General features: G+C 42.0%; 1 protein-coding gene and 1 non-coding gene across 2 annotated transcripts; one reads left to right on the top strand and one right to left on the bottom strand.

Moving 5' to 3' along the window:
* Positions 1–5345: 5345 nt before the first annotated feature.
* LOC114900619 (myosin regulatory light chain 12B) lies at positions 5346–19548 on the bottom strand. The gene is made up of 4 exons (XM_029231885.1): positions 19431–19548; positions 10422–10617; positions 6746–6907; positions 5346–5874 (listed from the first exon to the last, which is right to left on the bottom strand). The coding sequence occupies exons 2-4, from the start codon at positions 10600–10602 to the stop codon at positions 5702–5704; spliced, it is 516 nt and encodes a 171-aa protein (XP_029087718.1). The 5' UTR covers positions 10603–10617; positions 19431–19548; the 3' UTR covers positions 5346–5701.
* TRNAG-CCC lies at positions 11296–11368 on the top strand. Its single transcript has one exon. It is a non-coding gene; the product is annotated as a tRNA-Gly (tRNA).
* Positions 19549–19806: the final 258 nt, after the last annotated feature.

The raw sequence follows: 19806 nt of genomic DNA, 5'->3' as shown, positions 1-19806 counted from the left end.
GAGTTTTTCTCTCAAGGCACCTTTCAGCAAGTGGACCCTCCTCTCAACTGTTTATAATCTGGTAGGGACCTGACATGGATAAAACACTGGATTTCTTTCACTGTCCCTAAAATAAGCAGGAAATCTTGAATATTTTCAATAAAACTTTTAAAGTAGAGGCTTTTCTTTATCATGTGTTTGCTTGAGTTCTTAGCTATGTGAGTGGTTGACAGGAAGGCAAACAATGGTAGCTCTGAGATGCGAACGTCATTGTCAGAGGAGGCATTTTTTAGAAAACCATCTTTGACCCCCTCAGTGAGCTGTTAGGACATCAGCTGCAGTGGCTCCAGCATAGATAGAGCACAGTTGTGTTGGGATTCTGGCCAAAGGAGAAACCTAACCTTTACTACTCGCATCCAAAGGGCTGGGCAGTATAACACTTACGGCGAGTAATAGAATCAGAATCTCTGTATCACCAGTAACACTCGGACATAATATCCACTTCCATAAATAAGAACTGAATAAACAGATCACACATAAAAAGGGAACTTAAGTACAATGAGCACAACCTCCTAAATGAGCCATTGTCAATTTACACCCTGATTATTACATAATGTGAATAAAGTATTCAGATTTATTTTTGCTGTGCTAGTTAGCAACGTCCGGGAGTAAATATGCATTGTCATCATGTTCACTCAGAATGAGCGTCTGAAAGGAAGTACTGTGCCCTGCGAGCAAAACCAACTGCAGGAGAAGTGAGGCTGATAAGAGATGAGGTTGGCTTCCTGCAAGGTGCGTTGAAACAATTTTTTATATATAAACACACTCATTCGTTCACACCCCAAACACACGTCTAGTATCCTTCTGCCAAAACACTTCGGATCTGTTTCGTTGTGATTCTGATGGTATTTCCAAGACATATATTGAGGCAGGGAAGAGCTGCACTGAGAAACTGTCTCATGGTCACTTGTGTTGAGGCTGATCTTTTTTTTTTTGAAATGTTTTCTTTTTTTTAGCGCATATATATATATTTTTTAAAATTAATTAGTTAACTTTGTTTTTGGCCGTGTTGGGTCTTCGTTGCTGCACGTGGGCTTTCTCTAGTTGCAGCGAACGGGGGCTGCTCTTCGTTGTGGTGCACGATCCTCTCATTGCGGTGTCTTCTCTTGTTGCGGAGCACAGGTTCTAGGAGCGCAGGCTTCAGTAGTTGTGGCACGGGGCTCAGTAGTTGTGGCTCATGGGCTCTAGAGCACAGGCTCAGTAGTTGTGGTGCACAGGCTTAGTTGCTCTGCGGCATGTGGGATCTTCCTGGACCAGGGCTCAAACCTGTGTCCCCTGCATTGGCAGGCGGATTCTTAACCACTGCGCCACCAGGGAAGTCCCGAGGCTGATCTTAATAAGCTTAGATTGTGTGATTTAATAGTCTATTATGTAAATAGAACTACTACTAGACATAGTCCTCGACATTCTTGAGGTAGTAATAGTATTCATATAGAAAGCACGATTTTACAAAGTATTTCCATCCACAGCCACTGGCTCTGTGCCTTACTCTTCTCATCTCAAAAACAGAAGTTATAATAATAATGAGGGCTTACTTAAGATGACCCAGTAAGTGGAGGATTCAGGTCTTACTAGTGCGAAGCCTGCGCTCTTACTTGAAAAAAGAAGTCATTACTTCAGTGTGAAAATAACCAGAGCTTCACTGAGATCCTGGCACTTTCAAAACACTCAATAAATATTTGTAAGTGAACGAATGATTGAATGAACAAATGAATGCTGCGTTGTAAGAAGGAGTCCTAGAGATCGCTCCCTGCATTTTGGGGTTCACAAAATAGTATGAATTTAATTGTAACAGACTTTATCATCAATTCTTTCCTTTTAAGAAACAATTTTGACAAAGTTACAGCATTATTGGACTAATGCTCTCTGATTATTCATGCTTTGTCACTCTCAAGTTCACTACGGAATAGGTTACTACAGTACTAAGAATAATAGTGCCATCTAGTGACCCTTCTAGTTATTGTCTCTAAGAGTGCGTATGACAACATCGCCTGCTCTAAAAAAACGATTGACCCGAGATTAAGTACAGAGTGATGTATGCAATTTGTAATCTTCCCCATTTTTCTGTCCAAGAAAATTTTCCCCAAAATTTCAGTATGTGATAAACTTTCTCATCCTCGTTCATATTTCCCAGATGACAGAGCCTATTCACACCAGATTTTTCAGTAGTTTATATATGTATATTCCAAATAATGTTTTTTACCTTTTAAGACCCTTCATTTTTTTTTTAGACCTTTCAATTTTGAGATGCAACATTGATGCAATTATTTTTAAGGATAAACTATTGAATATATACATTGATTGTAAGACATTTTGTTTTCAAAAACACTAAAATGTTAAAAAAATTACAATCAAGAAAATTCTTATTCAAGTATTTATTCATATATATGCTGAATTTAAAACTTCATTTTTATGCAATTATTTTATCAGGAAACATGATTCATTAAATGTATAACTAAACATAATTTCAATTTTATAAATATTAATGGCTTTCATATATATGATATATGGTATATATACATTTATAAATGAGAAAAAGATGTTGATCAGGCTACAGGTATTATCTAATTAGGAAATTATAGGTTTAATGAGAAGCACCCTCACTCAAAAAGCTTAAAAGCTAGTCATGGCTCAGACACTGTGTACTTTATATATAAAGTTGAGCAAGTGGGGTAACGTCTATAACTCAGTATTCTCACCTGTAAAATGGGATAATAATGCCTACCTTATCCACCTCGTAGAGTTCTGAGGATCAAATGCAATAATGAATGCTTTTAAAATTCCTGTACAATGGTAAAAAACCAGTGGTGTTACTTTCAATAATTATTTTTCTGAGAGGGCAGGTTCAGGAGCTCGACTGACTGGCCTCAAATTATGGTCCCATTGGTTCCTACCTGTGTAACCTGGGGAAGTTACTTCTCTGCGCCTCAGTGCTTTATCTGTAGAACAAGGATAATTAAAACAAAACAAAACAAAAACCTACCTCAAAGGCCAGTAGTGTACATGCTTAGTACAGAGCAACCATTCAGCATAGTTTTAACTACCTGAGTACAAACACACATTCCAATTGTGTTGGCCAAGGCATCAATTGTCAATTTTAGAGATTACTAAGTTGTTCTCAAAAAAGGAAAGATACTAAAATAGAGTTTTCAGCATCATCGGTAATATTTATTGAACCAGAGAGGAAAAAGGTCCTAGCTGAGGTGCCTTATAGCGCACGCTGGACTCCACTACTCTCTTTATAGATGCTATGGGTGAAACAGAATGGGTTACGTCAGGTCAACATAAGGCATTCAAGAGACAGTTTTTCTTGTTTTTAATCTTGAAAACTTTTTCAACCTCCCAATCTTCTCAAATCTGCCTTTAAGCAGAGCAAAAGAATAAATGCAGTTAAAATGACGCCAGAGAGCTGGTGACAAGAAAAGGCTGGAACAGAGTAAATAGGTCAGGCAGCAGAGCCACCTGCGCGACCATCTGGAGACCAAGCCACCCTCTTGACTTGCCTGGACCATAGTGATAGCCTCCTAACTGGAAGTCTTCTTGCTGCTACTCTTGCCCTCCATTCTATACTCAGCAGCAAGGTTGAGTTTTTAAAACATAATTCACATTTCTTCCCTGCCCAAAGCCCTGATTCTGCACGTAGACTAGACCACGCAGCAAACACCATCCTCATGTCTTTCCCTTGAGCTCTCCCAGTGCTTCCGCCAGCGCCTGCCTTGGAAGGACCGTCCCCTGTGAGTGGAACATCCTCCCTGACCTCCACACGGGGACCCTCTTCTCGTGATTCAGATCTCACCTCAGAGGCCCTCTCTGCACTTGCTCAAGTTCTGTGTCCCACGATACTTAGAGGTGCCTTCCTGATCTCCCACTAAGGAGCTGAGCCCCAGGAGGGTGGCGTCCTTGTTTGTCCTGCCCCCCCAGTTATCCCCAACAGAGAACAGTGCCTGGCACATAACAGGTGACTGATAAGCATTTGTTAATGACAGTCAAAATGATCCCAGTACGCTTCCCCTTCTCCTTCTACACACGGTGATTCTGGTTTTGACACTGCATGTGACTTTACGCTTGGAAGTAGAAAAGGGAGCCAGATGTGGATTCTTATTCTTGTGGGACCTCGGACAGGTGCTTTGGCTGTTCTAAACTTCAGCTCTCATATGAAAAGCAGGGATATTACTTGCCCTACTTACCTCATGGGCGGTGAGGATTAGGTCATAAGTGCGAAAGCTCTTATGAACTGCAAAGCACTTCTCTTGTACTAGACCACGAGAGTGAAACTGCTCTTTTTAAAGATGATGAAAAACCTAGAAAAATTAATTGATAGCAAGGATTTGCCTACCACAGCAAGCTCGGAAGCACAAATGTTAAACGACGTGTAAATGCATCGATTTTAAGGAGATAGAATATCAATACATTTAAGAGGGAATAGGTGTTGAACAACGTTGGGGAACTTTTTTTTTAAATGGATTTTTTTCTTTTTTTAGGTTTTTCTCTCCTACTTCTCATATTGCTTGGCCTTGAGGATGTTAAGCGAGCTCATAGCAGCCTTGTCTGTATGGTTTTCAGACCTTCCATCCAGTCTACACTCTACACTATGTGAACCACCTTCCAAATGAAGGCGGTTGGAAGATTATATTGCTTATAATCTTTGGTCCTCTATTTTTCACCTGGATAGAATTTTCTGAAATTCTGTTCCAGCAATCAATGTCCCCAAGTTATTTTAAATTTCAATAATGACTACAAAACTATGTTAGAATGTAATGGAAATATCTTGACCTTTTAGGCATTTGGGGCTTTTCAGAGACAGCACAGTGGTCCCAGAATCCACACTCTGGAGTGGGGCGCCCTGGCCTGGAGTCCCAGCTCTGACAGAGACTCAGATCAACCACTTGACTCCCTGGTGCTCAGTTCTTCCCCTTGAAATACAGGGCTAATAAAATTCTATCCCACAAGGGTGCTGGGAAGAGTCAATGAAAATCGTCTACATGCAATGCTTTACACACTGTAAATGTTCAATAATAACTATTCTTGGCTTCAGAATTTTGCCTCATGTTCCTAGATTCAAATCAGTAAAACATTCAGTGTTTTCTCAGATACATTCTGTATTTATCATTCAATAATTTAAACATCTGACTTACCAGAAGCATGAAAGAAACTAAGGTACAACCAGTTTTTACTGTATAATGATGTTATTTAACTTATACTGAAGAACACTGTCCCATACATGTGAACAATCAGTTTTACTATGGAATCTGAATTATACGAACTTGAAAATCTAAAAAAAGGACTACCCCCAACTACCAGTTATTTAACTTTCCATTATATTACATCTGAGTCAGCATAATCTTTATTTCAAAATAGCATTTTTATTATATAAAAATGTAAAAATCCAGCAAAACCAGAAATACCGGATATATTTTCCTGGGCTTTCACATTTGTTGATTTTTATTCGCAATGCTTTTTCTCAATACAATTTACAACCTCATCCCCATTTGCAGTCTGATTATACAAGTGCTAAGTGGCAGAAAGGTCTAGAATAAATACACCGAGAAAGAGGCAAAGCTGTGAAACTAAGTTGCATGCAACAGGTCTATGAGGGGGCAAGTGTCTGGGAAATAAAACAGAGTAAGACAAAGTAATTGGAAAGTCTTAGCTCAAGTTCTTTTCAATCATCTTTGTCTTTCGCTCCATGTTTAAGGATGCGCGTGAACTCAATGTAATTGAAATTCCCCTTTTTGTCGATAGGTGCTTCTCTATACAGCTCATCCACTTCCTCATCTGTAAACCGATCTCCCATCGTGGTCAGCAGCTCTCGAAGGTAATCCTCCTGAATGGTGCCTGGAAGGCAGCAGAAAAAGGGAAGTTGCAAACACTTCCCGGCACTTTAATGATTTGGTTCTCAACTACGTCAATCTTACAAGATATTTCAGAACAAACATATTTACCTGAACAATATAAAGCAATATATAACCATATCCTTATCTTTTCCTATTATTTTTAGAGTTCTTTATTAATATTAGATTAAATCATTTACAAAGTCAGTTAGTAGATCATACGCTTACGAAATTAATTTGAAGTGAGTATTTTCCAGAGGAGAAAAAAGTACCTTGTATTTCAGAGATATTAAAAAAAAAAAAAAAGGCAGATACCCAGAACAAAAGGGCAGCGTTGCCAAGACCAAACGTGCACGAAGGACGGTGCAGTTTTAACAGGTAGCAAGGGGGAAGCAGGAAGGAGGATGCGAGGTATATGTGAGGAGGCGATGCGCGTGGCTGAGCAAAGGGTTAACGCAGAAGCAAAGGGGAAAAGGAGAGAAATCAGAAAACAGAACAGCAGGGCTTTCTTCACACATTTTTAAATAATAAGGGGAAAAAAACGAAGATTTTAATTGTCCAAGTTAGTTAACTATACTTTCTGGTGAAACTTAAAGTTTCTTGAAGCAGTATATTGTCTAAGAAACACTATTTAAAAGAAAATTCTCCCTTTGACTTCCAGGAAGCTCAGAACCAGATTCAAAGATTAACACCACAAACCGTGTAGCTTTATGACCTACCCTGCGTTCTAGCCATTCTTGGTCGACTGTCCTATCGTAAATAATAGTTTCCCTCTACTCATTTTTAAAAATTTATATTTTGCTAATCTTTCTCATTCCCTAAAAAGTGTTTCACATAGTCTGGAATGAGGCTGGGCATAAACAAAGAGTGCTCACCAGTTGCTTCTTCATCAAAGCAAGCAAAAGCGTTTCTGATGACATCTTCTGGGTCTGTGCCATTCAGCTTCTCCCCAAACATGGTAAGGAACATGGTGAAGTTTATGGGCCCTGGAGCCTCATTCATCATGGCTTCGAGGTACGCGTCGGTTGGATTCTTCCCTAGAAAATCGCACATTTTAACATTTAAGGACGAAGAACTCATTTCAATAAATAATTATTCTGTTATTGTTATGTTCCCCAACATATTTTTAAAAGTTACATCACCATCACACGAAACTAATATTTCAATTAACTTACATTAAGAACATTTAAAAAAGACAATTTTTAACAACATAAAAAAATCTTTGATACATCATAAATAAAATGCATTCTGGGCTTAGGTTGAATACTGTCCATTCACTGCTACTTCCTGCAACTTTTCCTTCACTATTTTTCATTAAAAATAAAACACACACATGAAACTATGAACCAGGTAATGCCACATTACTACATCTTGAATGCTGATAACATTAAAGACCCATCAGGGCATTTCAATATTGGTTATTTAAAAAATCTAAATATTCATATTTCTAACTGCAGTAAGTTGCCTATAATTGGTATGCTTCAAACAATTTATTTATAAGTTGGCCATTTAAGCTGAAACTATTAGGTTGGTTTAGAACTGGGAGCTTATTTTATTATTTAAAATTAATTAATTAATTAATCTATTTATTATTTATTTATGGCTGCATTGGGTCTTCGTTGCTGCGCGTGGGCTTTCTCTAGTTGCGGCGAGCGGGGGCTACTCTTCGTTGTGGTGCGCGGGCTTCTCATTGCGGTGGCTTCTCTTGTTGCGGAGCACAGGCTCTAGGCACGCGGGCTTCAGTAGTGTGGCATGTGGGCTCTAGAGTGCAGGTTCAGTAGTTGTGGTACATGGGCTTAGTTGCTCCGTGGCATGTGGGATCTTCTTGGACCAGGGCTCGAACCTGTGTCCCCTGCACTGGCAGGCGGATTCTCAACCACTGCACCACCAGGGAAGTCCCTGGGAGCTCATTTTAAACAATGTTATGTTCTATTTGGTTGTCAGACATATCCCCAGATGCTGTTTACTCGTATTGCTGAAATATAGTCTTGTTTAGTATTGTTCATGATGGGAAATCTTAATCTCAGTTCCAAACAAGGACACTTCTCCCTCTTCTGGTATGGTGGTGAGGGAACTCCCCTGACCCTCCCCTCGAAGTTGGGAGAAATTCCCCTGGAATGGCCACATATGGTGGGAGTAACAAAGAGCTTCTTTTTGTCCTGGCATTTGTGAGGTCCACATGGTGCAGAAAAGCAGCACTGAACGAAGGGTCTGGAATAGTGGGTTTGAATCCCAGTTCTGCCACTGACTGTGTGCCCTGGGACAAGGTGGAAACTGTCTAGGGTTTAATGGACTAGTTAAACTTGGTATCTGAAAGGTCCTTCCAACATTAAGTTTGTATGATTCTCCATGAAAAGAGCATCCATGTCAGCATCTCACTATTATACCCAACTAAGTGCTAATGACAGTCAAATCTAGAATTATGGTTCATATGTAAGTTTTACTCCCAGGAATTTGGGTGAAATTAAATGCCAAGTTGGCATCTGTCTTACTGCATTACAACCGTCACTCATTATACCTATTCAACATATCGATACAAAATTAGCCCAAAAATAATCTCAAGATTCTTCGAGTAAGTGAAAGTAGCTAAAAAGGACTACTTTTCTACCTCCAGATTTAACCCGACTCTCTTGCAGCAATTTTTTGGGGTAAAAAGTGTAACCCAAAGGTGTCAAGAGAACATGGGTACGAAAAAGACACAGGGATTTAAAATGAATTGGCTTAGGCTAAGCACCTATGGACATCAAGGCATCTAATATAATTTGTTGATTTAAAAGGTAAATATGTATCTCTAAAGGCATGGCATTCCCCAAAATGGAAGTCCCCAAAAGTCAGTCTCTTACTCTACCATCACTCATTCAACCAACAAAAATTAACTGAGCATCTACTAGGACCAGGGGATAGGCTTGAGTGTTCGATCTTTGTAATACAACTCAGGCCCTCAATTCTCCTCGGTGGCCTTCTTCAGTAGTGACCTGCTCCCCAAAGGACACTTAGTACTTAGCTATTCAGAGTGTGGAAAACACTGGGATCCACCCCACCTGCAAGTCAACAAGTCAGATCAGTATCTTGACTCAACTCTCACTCTGAATAAAGGCCATGTTGCAAGACTCAGCTCTCACTCTGAATAAAGGCAATGTTGCAAAATGTTAACAGCTCGTGAATCTGGGTAAAGGATGGATGCGTGTTCATTACACCGTTCTTTCAACGTTTTATAGGCTTAAAAACTTTCAAAATAACACGCTAGGAGAAAAAAATAAAAGAGACGAACAAAATCATGTGGTTACTAAAAAGAAAAAAGTAACAAAATTCTCTCTCTTTGTCCTCTGGCCCTTGAACTGCCCTTTCTGGCTCATGGTCAGACACAGAAACGTTAGCGTGCAGAGCCTACCTGTGGGCCATCCCTGACTTGTGCCCCCTTCCCTGCCCGTCATTCTGGCCTATCAAGAACCCCCTGACTTGATACTCCTTTCTTCCAACTGTAAAATCAGTGCCAATTCAGGCAGGACATGGAGGACTTTCCCCTCTTTCCTTAAGATCAAAATAACAAAATCATATAAGGAACAGTAAATTAACACCGACATAGCCAGAATGACAAAAGGCAGTTTGTGTTTGCTTTAAATCCTGTATCTTTAAATGAAATATTGCCATTTGCAGCAACGTGGATGGGTCTAGAGATTATCATACTAAGTGAAGTAAGTCAGGCAGGCAAAGACAAATGTTACATATCACTTGTATGTGGAATTTAAAAAAAAAATTATAAATCAACTTATTTACAAAACAGAAACAGACTCACAGACATAGAAAACAAACTTACGGTTACCAAAGGGGAAAGGTGTGGGGGGAGGGATAAATTAGGGGTTTGGGATTAACAGATACACACCACTATACAAAAAATAGGTAAACAACAGGATTTACTGCATAGCACAAGTAACTATACTTAATATCTTGTAATAAATCTACAGTGGAAAAGAATCTGAAGCTGTACACCTGAAACTAACACAATATTGTAAATCAACTATAGCTAAATAAATGTGTAAAAATAAATCGATAAATCTTCTAACTTTACATTTTATTTTCTTTAATTATAAAAAAAATATATAAATTGTGGAAGCCCCCTTCCCTGTGTTCCCTTTTTTTAGGAGCACTGCCCTTCCTCCCTGAGATGGTCGTTATCACTTATGACCGTCACCTCTGTCATATAACCTGTCCTCAACTTTTATTACTTAATACATTATATTATTGTCCACACTTTTTGTTTAAGATTCTGGTATCTTGCCATCTAGTCATCCCCTGGCTTTTCACCTTGTAGACCTATCATATTTAGCTAACAGGAACGGAAGCCTGCCTAGCCACAGTGGCAGCCAGGCCCCCACCCCTGAAGGCGTATCCTCTTATGACGGGCCAAGCCTCAGTATGGTGCCTCCCACCCAACATCTCTCAAGAGGCCTTTGAGACCAGGAGATTAATATCTGTACATCACACAAAAAATAATTCATAAAACGCTAATTATTTTGGGGAAGCAGGAATATTAAGAACATAAAAGTCTACCTAGAGAAGCAAGCATATCATGTAAGTCTTCCTTGTCGATGAAACCATCTCTGTTCTGATCGATCATGTTGAAGGCCTCCTTGAACTCCTGAATCTGTGACTGGTCAAACATGGCAAACACGTTGGAGGTTGCGCGCTGGGGGCGCTTCTTGGTCTTGGTCTTTGCCTTTTTGCTAGACATGGTGGTGGTTTAATCCTAGAGTTAAAAAGAAAAGAACATAAAGCAAAACCGAATGCATAAAAACATAAAGCAAAACAAAAGAACTCACAACACCTAAAGTCAGTGAGAAAAAATATTTCAATGTATTGTAGAATTATTACTTTATTTGGGTGGGAATATACATATAAACTTTATTTCCAATGTCACAATTAAACAGCTAGGACAAAAGCAGTTTTGAAGAAACAGAATAGAAATTATTGATGTGGCTTCATCCCAAATTTCACGAACCTCATTTTTATTAAATGTGAATGAGTTTTAAAGCACATAGCAATAGATCGCATTTACCGAGTGCTACTACGTGCGAAGCACTGTTATGAGGGCAGAGGGCTCCCCTAAAGAGAAAGGCTCCAAAGCGGACATCTTACTTTCACAAGGATGGTCCCACTTAACCCTCACAACAATCCTATGCAGTAGGTACAGCTTTTAACTTCATTTACTACCAATACTGCATAACCTCTCTGAGTCTTGGTTTCTTCCACAAAATGGTCTGAAAACCAGGGAACCTCACTCGACCCTCAGTTTTACAGCGAAACACAATATCTACTCTAATGCAAGTGAGGATTAAATGAGATAACATATGCAAAGAGACTAGTATAGTTACTGTAAGGTACATGCTCAAAAGGCTCTCATTTAAAAAAAAACATCAATGGGACTTCCCTGGTGGTCCAGTGGATGAGACTCTGCACTCCCAATGCAGAGGGCCCAGGTTCGATCCCTGGTCAGGGAACTAGATCCCACATGCATGCCGCAACTAAGAAATCCACATGCTGCAACTAAAGATCCCGCGTACCACAACTAAATATTCCACATGCCACAACTAAGACCCAGTGCAGCCAAAATAAATGAATATTAAAAAAAAAAATCATCAAAATGTATCTTTAGTCTTGTATCCCTTCTAGCTACATCCTCATTTCCCCTTTCCCTTGACAAAACTTTTAGAATAGTACTCTACTACTCAACTCTCTCCAGTTTCTCATCTTCCCAATCACTCCTCAATTCTCCGTAATACACCTTTAGTGGTGGCCCGATACTCTACTGAAAGCCAACAATGTTTTAAATGTCAAAAAGAATGGACACTTCTCCTTCCATTTTTTTTTTTTCCTTTGGACCACCACGTGGCTTGCAGGATCTTAGTTTCCCAACCGGGGACTGAACCCGGGCCCTGGCTGTGAAAGCTCCGAGTCCTAACCACTGACCGCCAGGGAATTCCCTTCTCATTCCATTTTTATTTGCAGTTTTAAATGATGTAAATAAATACAACACAAAAATACTCCTGGCTTTGGAATCAGAAAAATCTTGAGTCTGAATCTCAGCTTCACCATTTCTTGAAAACCCATGGACACCAGAATAATTGTTTGCTCCACTGTCTTTCGTATTCAATGTTCACAACTGCCCTATGAGGTAGGTAATACCTAGGTTAAAAAAAAAAAAAAATCAATGGCCCTTGTAAGAGAGGTGTGGCCTCTGTCCTCAGCTCCTGGGAGGTAATCTCTAAGCTCTTAGAATGTTCTGCCTGGTATATCTGGGGTCTTGGGTCACACCAGAGAGTCTAACAACGTGATTTATCATGGGGGCTCTGGGTCAGTGTTAATCAGCTTGGCCTCTAGAGGAACTGGAGACTGAAGTCAGCCTAGGAGCGGGGACAGTATCTAGGGGACAGAGCCGCAGTAAAAAACTATGGCTATGAAGGGTCAAGCAAGCTCTCTGGCAGGCCATACTCCATGCTCACCGTCACGCCTTGCTGCCAGGAGAGGTCAACACTGCCCATGGAAAGGACCACTGGAAGCTAAGCACTTGGAATTCTCCTGGACTCCATACCACGAGTCTCTTCCCTCGGTTGACTTTAATCTGAATCCTTTTACTGCAGTAAACCATAACCATAGGTGTAACGGCTTTCAGTGAGTTCTGTAAGTTCTAGCAAATTACTGAACCTGAGGGTCGTCTTGGGGAACGAAACTTGGAATTGGTGTCAGAAATGAGGGTGGCCTTGGGGACTGTTCTCTAACTCTGCAGCCTCGCAGTGTGAAAGCAGATGACTGGTGAGGGCAGTGGCTGGGCAAGGGAATTCTGGACCTGGGTCTCCGGGACTTCCGGTCTTGGACTTTTAACCTACATTGTTTTAGTTTGTTTGCAGTTTTTTTTTTTTTGCGGTACACAGGCCTCTCACTGTTGTGGTCTCTCCCATTGCGGAGCACAGGCTCCGGACGCGCAGGCTCAGCCGGCCCAGCAGCTCCGCGGCATGTGGGATCTTCCCAAACGCGGGCACGAACCCGTGTCCCCTGCATCGGCAGGTGGACTCTCAACCACTGCGCCACCAGGGAAGCCCTGTTTGTAGTTTTGAAGCACATCAGCCTTAGAGTCCTTACTTTAACATTTCAACTCCTTCCCCTCCGGGCATACATGGCCTGAGTAAATGTTAATTTCTTCTCCTTCCTGTAACTAGCTAGTCATGTGACCTTAGTTATATTGAAGGTTCAATGGGAGACAGAATGTGGTCCACTAGCAAGGCACTTGACTCTGCTTTAATTCTTCCTCACATTCCAAAACTGCTGGATTAAAATTCTTTCTCATGCTAAAAATTCTATGATTCTATTTCTTCAAGATTCAAAAGATATAAAAGACAGTAGATCTGAAGCCAAGAATTAGTTCTCTCCCTCAGTATCAGCAAACTATGTCTGCAATAGTCATTTAGAAAAACCTCCCAAAGAGAAAATCTTTATTTTTAAAAAATAATCAGTTGTTTCATGCAAACGCTACCGCTAACCCAAAAGTATATTATATTTAAACATTTTTGAAACTTAGTTGGAGTTCTCCAAGAAGCTGATGCCAAGAAGAGACTGCACATGCAAGGATCTTTATTACGGAAAATGCCGGGGAGCGAGAATGAGGAGGTAACCCAGTAAGGCTAGAAAAGCCATTATACCGTGAGCAAGTCTGAGCCGCCATTCAAAACCTGTTACAGAGCAGGTATGGCTCAATGAAATGACACCATAATCTCTTTAAAAAGAAAAACAGTTTACGTTTTCTCTGTACTTCATTTAAAACCAGTGCACATTTATATTTGTATATAAATATACAAAGTACACACAGAAAATATCAACTGATAATAAAACCTCAGCTGAAAAGTGAGGCAAGGTTGTTGCAAAACAGTCAATCTAAAGAGAACTCTGGCGCCCAAAGAAACTACCACCCTCTCTGTCCTTAACTTCTGAGATAAATATCTTGGCTTTCTCCACTTTCTCACTTCCCACTCATCACAATCTGGCTTTCTCTTCTCTATTTGCAAGTGCTTTCCAATTGTCAAATCTGGTCTAAGTCTCCTTGGACCATTCTGCTATATTTGACACCATTTTATCCCTCTTCTCTTCAGGCCTCAACAACTCTTGGCCTTGATGAACTGTAACAGTAGAAATGAACTGTCCCAATGGAACGAGAGCCCAAGGTTCCCAGCCTTTAAGACTTTACACTCTAACAAGGGAGACTCCTAAAGATCACATTTAGTTTCAGTAAAATGCTGTATTTGACTTGGTGACACCAACCTCCTCTCAGTTCTATTTCTATGCCTGGTCCTCCTCCATTTTCTTGTTAGGCTCTTATCTTCTCCACTCACTTTAATATTCACGTTTCCGAGTATTCTCACAGTCCATGGCTTATTAAATTCTTTTCACTCTGTGTTCCTTGGATGATCTCATCGGCTCTCACTGTTCTGACAACACCTATGACTCCCACGTCTGTATCCTCAGGGCTGACCCTTCCCTTGAACTGTGGAATCAAACAGCCAATTGTGCTTGTGAAAGGCACCCATTTTGATATCCCAGACATTCAGAATCAACGTTAGAAACAAAATTCATTATCTTCCCCTCCTAAACTTTCTCAACTTTGTTTCCTGTAAGTTAATGGCACCATCGTTTACGCCCTCACCAAGCCAGAAACATGCAAGTCATCCCCGACTCATCCCTCTCACTGATGAACCAAGCCTGCCTCTTAAATATTCATCAGACTTGCTCATCTTCCTCATTCTTCTGCCACCACCCTATGCTGGGCCCTCATCACCTCTTTGTGTAGAATATTTCATTGGCCAACTAACCAACCTCCTTGCTTTTTGGTCCCCTCTAGACTATCCTTTATCTTCCAGCCAGAGGTGTGTAAAACATGAATACGACCATATCATTCCCTTTTGAGAAATTGTCGGCTCTCCACTGCCTATAGGCCAAAGTACAAGTTCCTGAGCATGGCACACACACCTTTCCCTGCTCTAGGATGACCTTTCAGCCTCATCGCTAGCCATTCTCTGCTTTGTACTTTTCCTTCAGCAACACCAAACTATTGGTACTAGTATGTTCCCAAGGCACCATGCAGTTTAACTCATGTATTTGTTCTCGCTATTTTTCTAGCCCCCAAATGCCTTAGGACCAGAGAGAATTAAAAGTCTGCTCAACTTATGGCTACTACCATTTGCTGAGTGACTCCTATGCTAGGTACTCGGGTGCACTAAATTCAACATGCCTGCTTTACACATGGAGGAACTGAATATCAAAATATGTTATTAAACAACTTGCCCAAGGTCACCTGGTGGCAGAGCTAGAATGCAACTCCATTTGTTAAAGGTGATTTTACCTATATATTTTTTACCTCATACAATTCTGCTAGTTATTTTTTTTACCACAAAAAATTTCTTAAACTTTCAGTACTTACCAATATAGTCCAACACTGATTTCTGAGCAGCTACTTTCCTCTAAATTTAATTCCTAGTGAAACTCTGTTTTCAAATAAATTCAAACTATGCTGGGGAAACCAATGTATAGACTAGAAGTGCACAGTGGAATGGGAAGAAAATAAGATATGAATGGCCCTCCCTGCAACCGTGCAATTGGGTTTATCACATGGCAGTATTTCCTATCAGTCATGGCTTTGGTTTGACATGGTAGGTAAAGGCTTGAAATCTTTACGTACGACTGTGAAATTACTACTTGACCTATAAACATTAAAGGAAAAAAACCCACCAAACCCCATCCTTAGTTACAAAAAATACCCATTTAGAACATAGCATATAAGGTAACGAATAAGCCTTAACGGGAATAAACAAAAGTCTTACTTCCTCTTCAAAATTTTTATTTCATTATTTTTGTATATTTCTGATATAGAGTGAACTAAAGGTTACATGTAGTATTTTTAGAGGTTAAAGAAGGGCAGGGATATAGGAATACGGGTATTATAGGTAGTTGTGGTGTCAACATATTTAGGTCATAATCTAAATTTTTGCAAAATCACCTGCTATACTGGTGAGCAAATCAAAACATGGGCACTATAATCATTAATAAGCAGAAACTGCTTGTGAACTTCATCCAGCCTATATGGCTTTATTGGAAGCCTGGAAAAGATGCTCATGGAGCATATTCTATTAGCTACCTATGAAACATCTAAGTCAGCTAGGTGCTGCTACCACATGGCAGGTAAATATGGCTCTCACAACAGTTAACCTCTGGTTTCAATCTTGGCTGCACATTAGAATCATCTTGGAAGTTTTTTTTTTTTTTTAAGTCTTTGTTACAATATTGCTTCTGTTTTTTATGTTTTTTGGACAGGAGGCACGTGGGATCTTAGCTCCCCGACCGGGGGTTGAACCCACACCCCCTGCATTGCAAGGCGAAGTCTTAACCACTGGACTGCCAGGGAAAGTCCCATCTTGGAAGTTTTTAAAAAGTGATGTCCAGGTCCTGGTCTAGTACAACTGAAACTGAATGTCTACAGGTGAAATCTATGAATCTGTATTTTTAAAATGCAGCAGGTGATTCCAATATATAGTGACGGCTGAGAACCACTGAGTTAAACACTTAGAAGGCACTGACCGTGGTTCTGAGTTCTTGGCCGATGCCTTGTAATAACAGATTAATAACAGAAAAACAAACACACCGTTTATTAACACGTATACCTCATGTATACATGGGGAGACACCCAGGGAAAATCCAACTCTCAGAGGTGGCTTGGCACTCTGGCTTAAATATCATCTTCAGCTGAAGCCAAAAGAAGAAAGGCATGTGTGGAGGGGAGGGGCGAGGTATGGAAGGTTAGAGCACAGCATAAACAAGATTCAAGCCACGGCCTTCTCCATTAAGGGTCTAAAGCTGTCTCCAGAGAGTAACCTTTGTCCTGCCTGGTAGAGAGGGAAAGAAGAGCACCTTTGTAAATGTGTGTCCTGCTTTTAGGCACATTGGGGGAGGGCAAAGAGCCTTTCTTGTGTCTGCTTTCTTCTCAATTGCCTTCAGCTCAAAATAATCTTCATGCCAAAGTGGCATATCTTGGGGTGGCATATTCTGCCACCCTTCATAACTAATAGGATATTGTGAAAATGATGGAGTGCGACTTTGTCATAATATTGTAGATGTTGCCGGTTCTACCATGCTCTCTCTCAGATCACTCAATCTGGGGAAAGCCAGCACCAGGTCTACAGGGTACTATACACAACTCCACGGAGAGGTCCATGTGGCAGGGAACTGAGGCCTCCTGCCAACAGCCAGCACCAACTTGCCAGCCAGGTGAGTCAGCCATCTTGGAGGTTGATCCTCTTTCAAATGACTGCAAACCCAGCTGACATGTGGACTGCAACTCCAGGAGATCCTGAGCCAGACCAGAGCTGCCCAGCTAAGCTGCCCTGCAATTCCTGACCCTCAGAAGCTCTTTATTGTTTTCTTAAGGTGCTAAGTTTGGGGGTAATTTGTTATATAGCTACAGAAAACTAATAAAGCCATTGTGTTTCCCTGGCATCTTTAATATTCAATAGGGCAATGCCTTTATTTCAGAATTATAGCCAAAGAATTTTTAAAACCTCAAAGGGGCCACAGCCAAGTTTGCACTGGGTAGGCAAATTTTCTATTCCTGGTTAGCAAATTTTAATTCCTTTTATTCGATTTCTCTCCAAGTTCTGTGGGTTCCTCTTTTAACTGCAACAGAGTCACCCCTTCTTCAACATTCCCATCACCCCCTAGATATGACTCCGCAAAATATGGCTTTTCTCTATGGTTTACCCATGGTTCAGCATAAACTCCACTGGACTCTCCCCAAGAAATCCATAACAAAAAGTACCTGGAACAAAGAGTACTAATAAGAGTGCTAAATATGTGCTAGACACTGGTCTAAGCATTTCATATGTATTAATATATGTAATTCTCACAACAACTTATTACATAGGCACTGTTATTATCCCCATTTCTCAAAGGAAAAATTAGGGCAAAGAGAATAAATAATCTGTCTGCAGCCACAGCTAGAAAAACGTAGAGCTTAGATGCAGGATCATACTCAGGAAGTCTAGCCCAGAGCTTGCACCACTAGCTCCGAACATCCTGCATGTAGGCGGCAGAATTTCTCCACCATGAAAATGTGGAGAGCTGGTTGGGGGTAAGAAGCAAAGCCACCACATCTAAAGTGCGTAACGGGGAAGAAAGACCCCAAAGCTGCCGGCAATGAAAATCATCCCTAGATATATGCTGTCTTCGAATCTTGGGAGAGGGACAACCGGCTCCATTTAGGGGATCCCAGTCCTTTTATCTTTCCTAAGCCCAGCAACCCTCACCTGGGACCTGTCCTTCAGAAGCTGCAGTTCCTCTTGTCCACACTGAGTCTCATTAAAGCATAAATGCGTACCGAGTAGGTCATCACAAAAGCTGTTTTATTCAACAGAGCCAGAACAAACAAGAAGCCGTGCACTTAACCATGAGGAGCGTCCACCTAATGCTCAGAGAAAATGGGTGGCAGCAGGTGAACCCCTCAAGTGACCTTGGGCAAATTATCTCACCTCACTGGGTTTCAATTATAAATCGAAAGATAACCTATAAGTTTCTTTTGAATTCTAAAATGCTACAATTCTTTTCTTACCAAAGGACCACTGCAAATCCGTCCGAAACCAAGGCTGCCAAACTAATCCTCTAAACACCCCTTTCTTCATCTCACTCCCTTAGTGAAGAATCCAAAATGACTCCCGAATGTCTCTTACATAATCTTTCATTTCTCATCAAGTTTGCAAGACATCCGTGAAAAGGCCCCACTGATCTACCTATTTCCAACTATTATTCATTACAGTTCTGTTCCGTTCGGGCTGGTCTCCTTTTCACACGAAACAATTCACACCTTTTGAACTTTTGGTCTTGTTACCTCCTACCACAGATACAGCCAGAAATACTAAGTTCTCCCCACCAGGGCTAAGTCCAAGGCCTTCAATGAGGTCACGATTCTCTTTTTCAGAAAACCTTTCCTGATTTTTGCTATTTGTCCTCTTCTTCAGTCAGCACGAATGAAGTAAATCTTTACAAGATGCAAGGTGCTGCGAAGAGTCACAACTCCTATGGAAATCGTTACATTTAGCCGGTATCAACTCGGCGCTCCGGGAAGAACCACGCACCAGCGGACCCCTGTGCCCCCAAAGCATCCAGCCCTGTGGGCTAAGCAGACACCCAAACCCACCGACCGCGCCGGCGGGGAGCGGGGCTGCGGCCGCCGAGGCGCCAGGTGTGTGAAGCCGTCGGGTGACGCAGCGCAGGGGACAGGCCGACTCGGCCAGCAGGGCAGTTCCCCAGCCCGGTTCCATCTGCCCCAGCCTCCCGTACCCTCGACGTCCAGGCCCGGGCTGGCCGCGGCCGGACCTCCTCGCCGACCCTCCCTGCCCCACCGACAGGTCCCGCAGTCCCCGCCCCGCCCCGCCCGCCGGCCGGGGTCTGGCGGCGACGAGAGGTCGGAGGGGCGGGGCACCGGGGCGGCCCCAGGTGTGTCGCGCGCGGGGGGCGAACGCCACTCACCGCGGCCGGACACCAGCACCAGAAGCCGGACTGCCTGCTCGAGATGAACGAGGCGAAGAACGCGAAACTGCAGCGGGGCTGCAGTTTTAGAGCGGCGACACCCGCACTTCCTGCCTCGGTAGGCGGACCGGAAGTTGTACCGGAAGTCGCACCGGAAGTCGCGGCGGAATCCAACCCCGGGTGGGGGAATTCGCTGCGGTTCTCGCTCCGCTCGAGGCCGAGTCCACCTTCTCCCTGGGCGCAGGGCTGGGGCCGACGACCACGGCTTGGGTTTTCGTGGTGTTTCGCGGGCCGTGCGGTCTGAGGCAGGCGCAGCGCGGCCGGGGCGCCGCGTCCCGCTCTCCTCCCCCGCCGCTCGCGGCGTGTCCCGCGGCCC

This window comes from Monodon monoceros, unplaced genomic scaffold (assembly GCF_005190385.1).
Source record: "Monodon monoceros isolate NGI ecotype Baffin Bay Population unplaced genomic scaffold, NGI_Narwhal_1 Super_Scaffold_1, whole genome shotgun sequence".
In the NCBI taxonomy this organism is placed as follows: Eukaryota; Metazoa; Chordata; class Mammalia; order Artiodactyla; family Monodontidae; genus Monodon; species Monodon monoceros.
The sequence above is the reverse complement of the archived record's forward strand: the minus strand, read 5'-3'. Positions and strand labels throughout refer to the sequence as shown.

Bases quoted from the DNA above. Each gene is read 5' to 3' on its own strand.
- LOC114900619 (XM_029231885.1), bottom strand. From the start codon at position 10,602: ATGTCTAGCAAAAAGGCAAAGACCAAGACCAAGAAGCGCCCCCAGCGC. The intron at 6,908-10,421 runs GTAGACTTTTAT...GCGATTTTCTAG, and splicing joins TGATATGCTTGCTTCTCTAG to GGAAGAATCCAACCGACGCG. The intron at 5,875-6,745 runs GTGAGCACTCTT...GCTGCCTTCCAG, and splicing joins CTTTGATGAAGAAGCAACTG to GCACCATTCAGGAGGATTAC.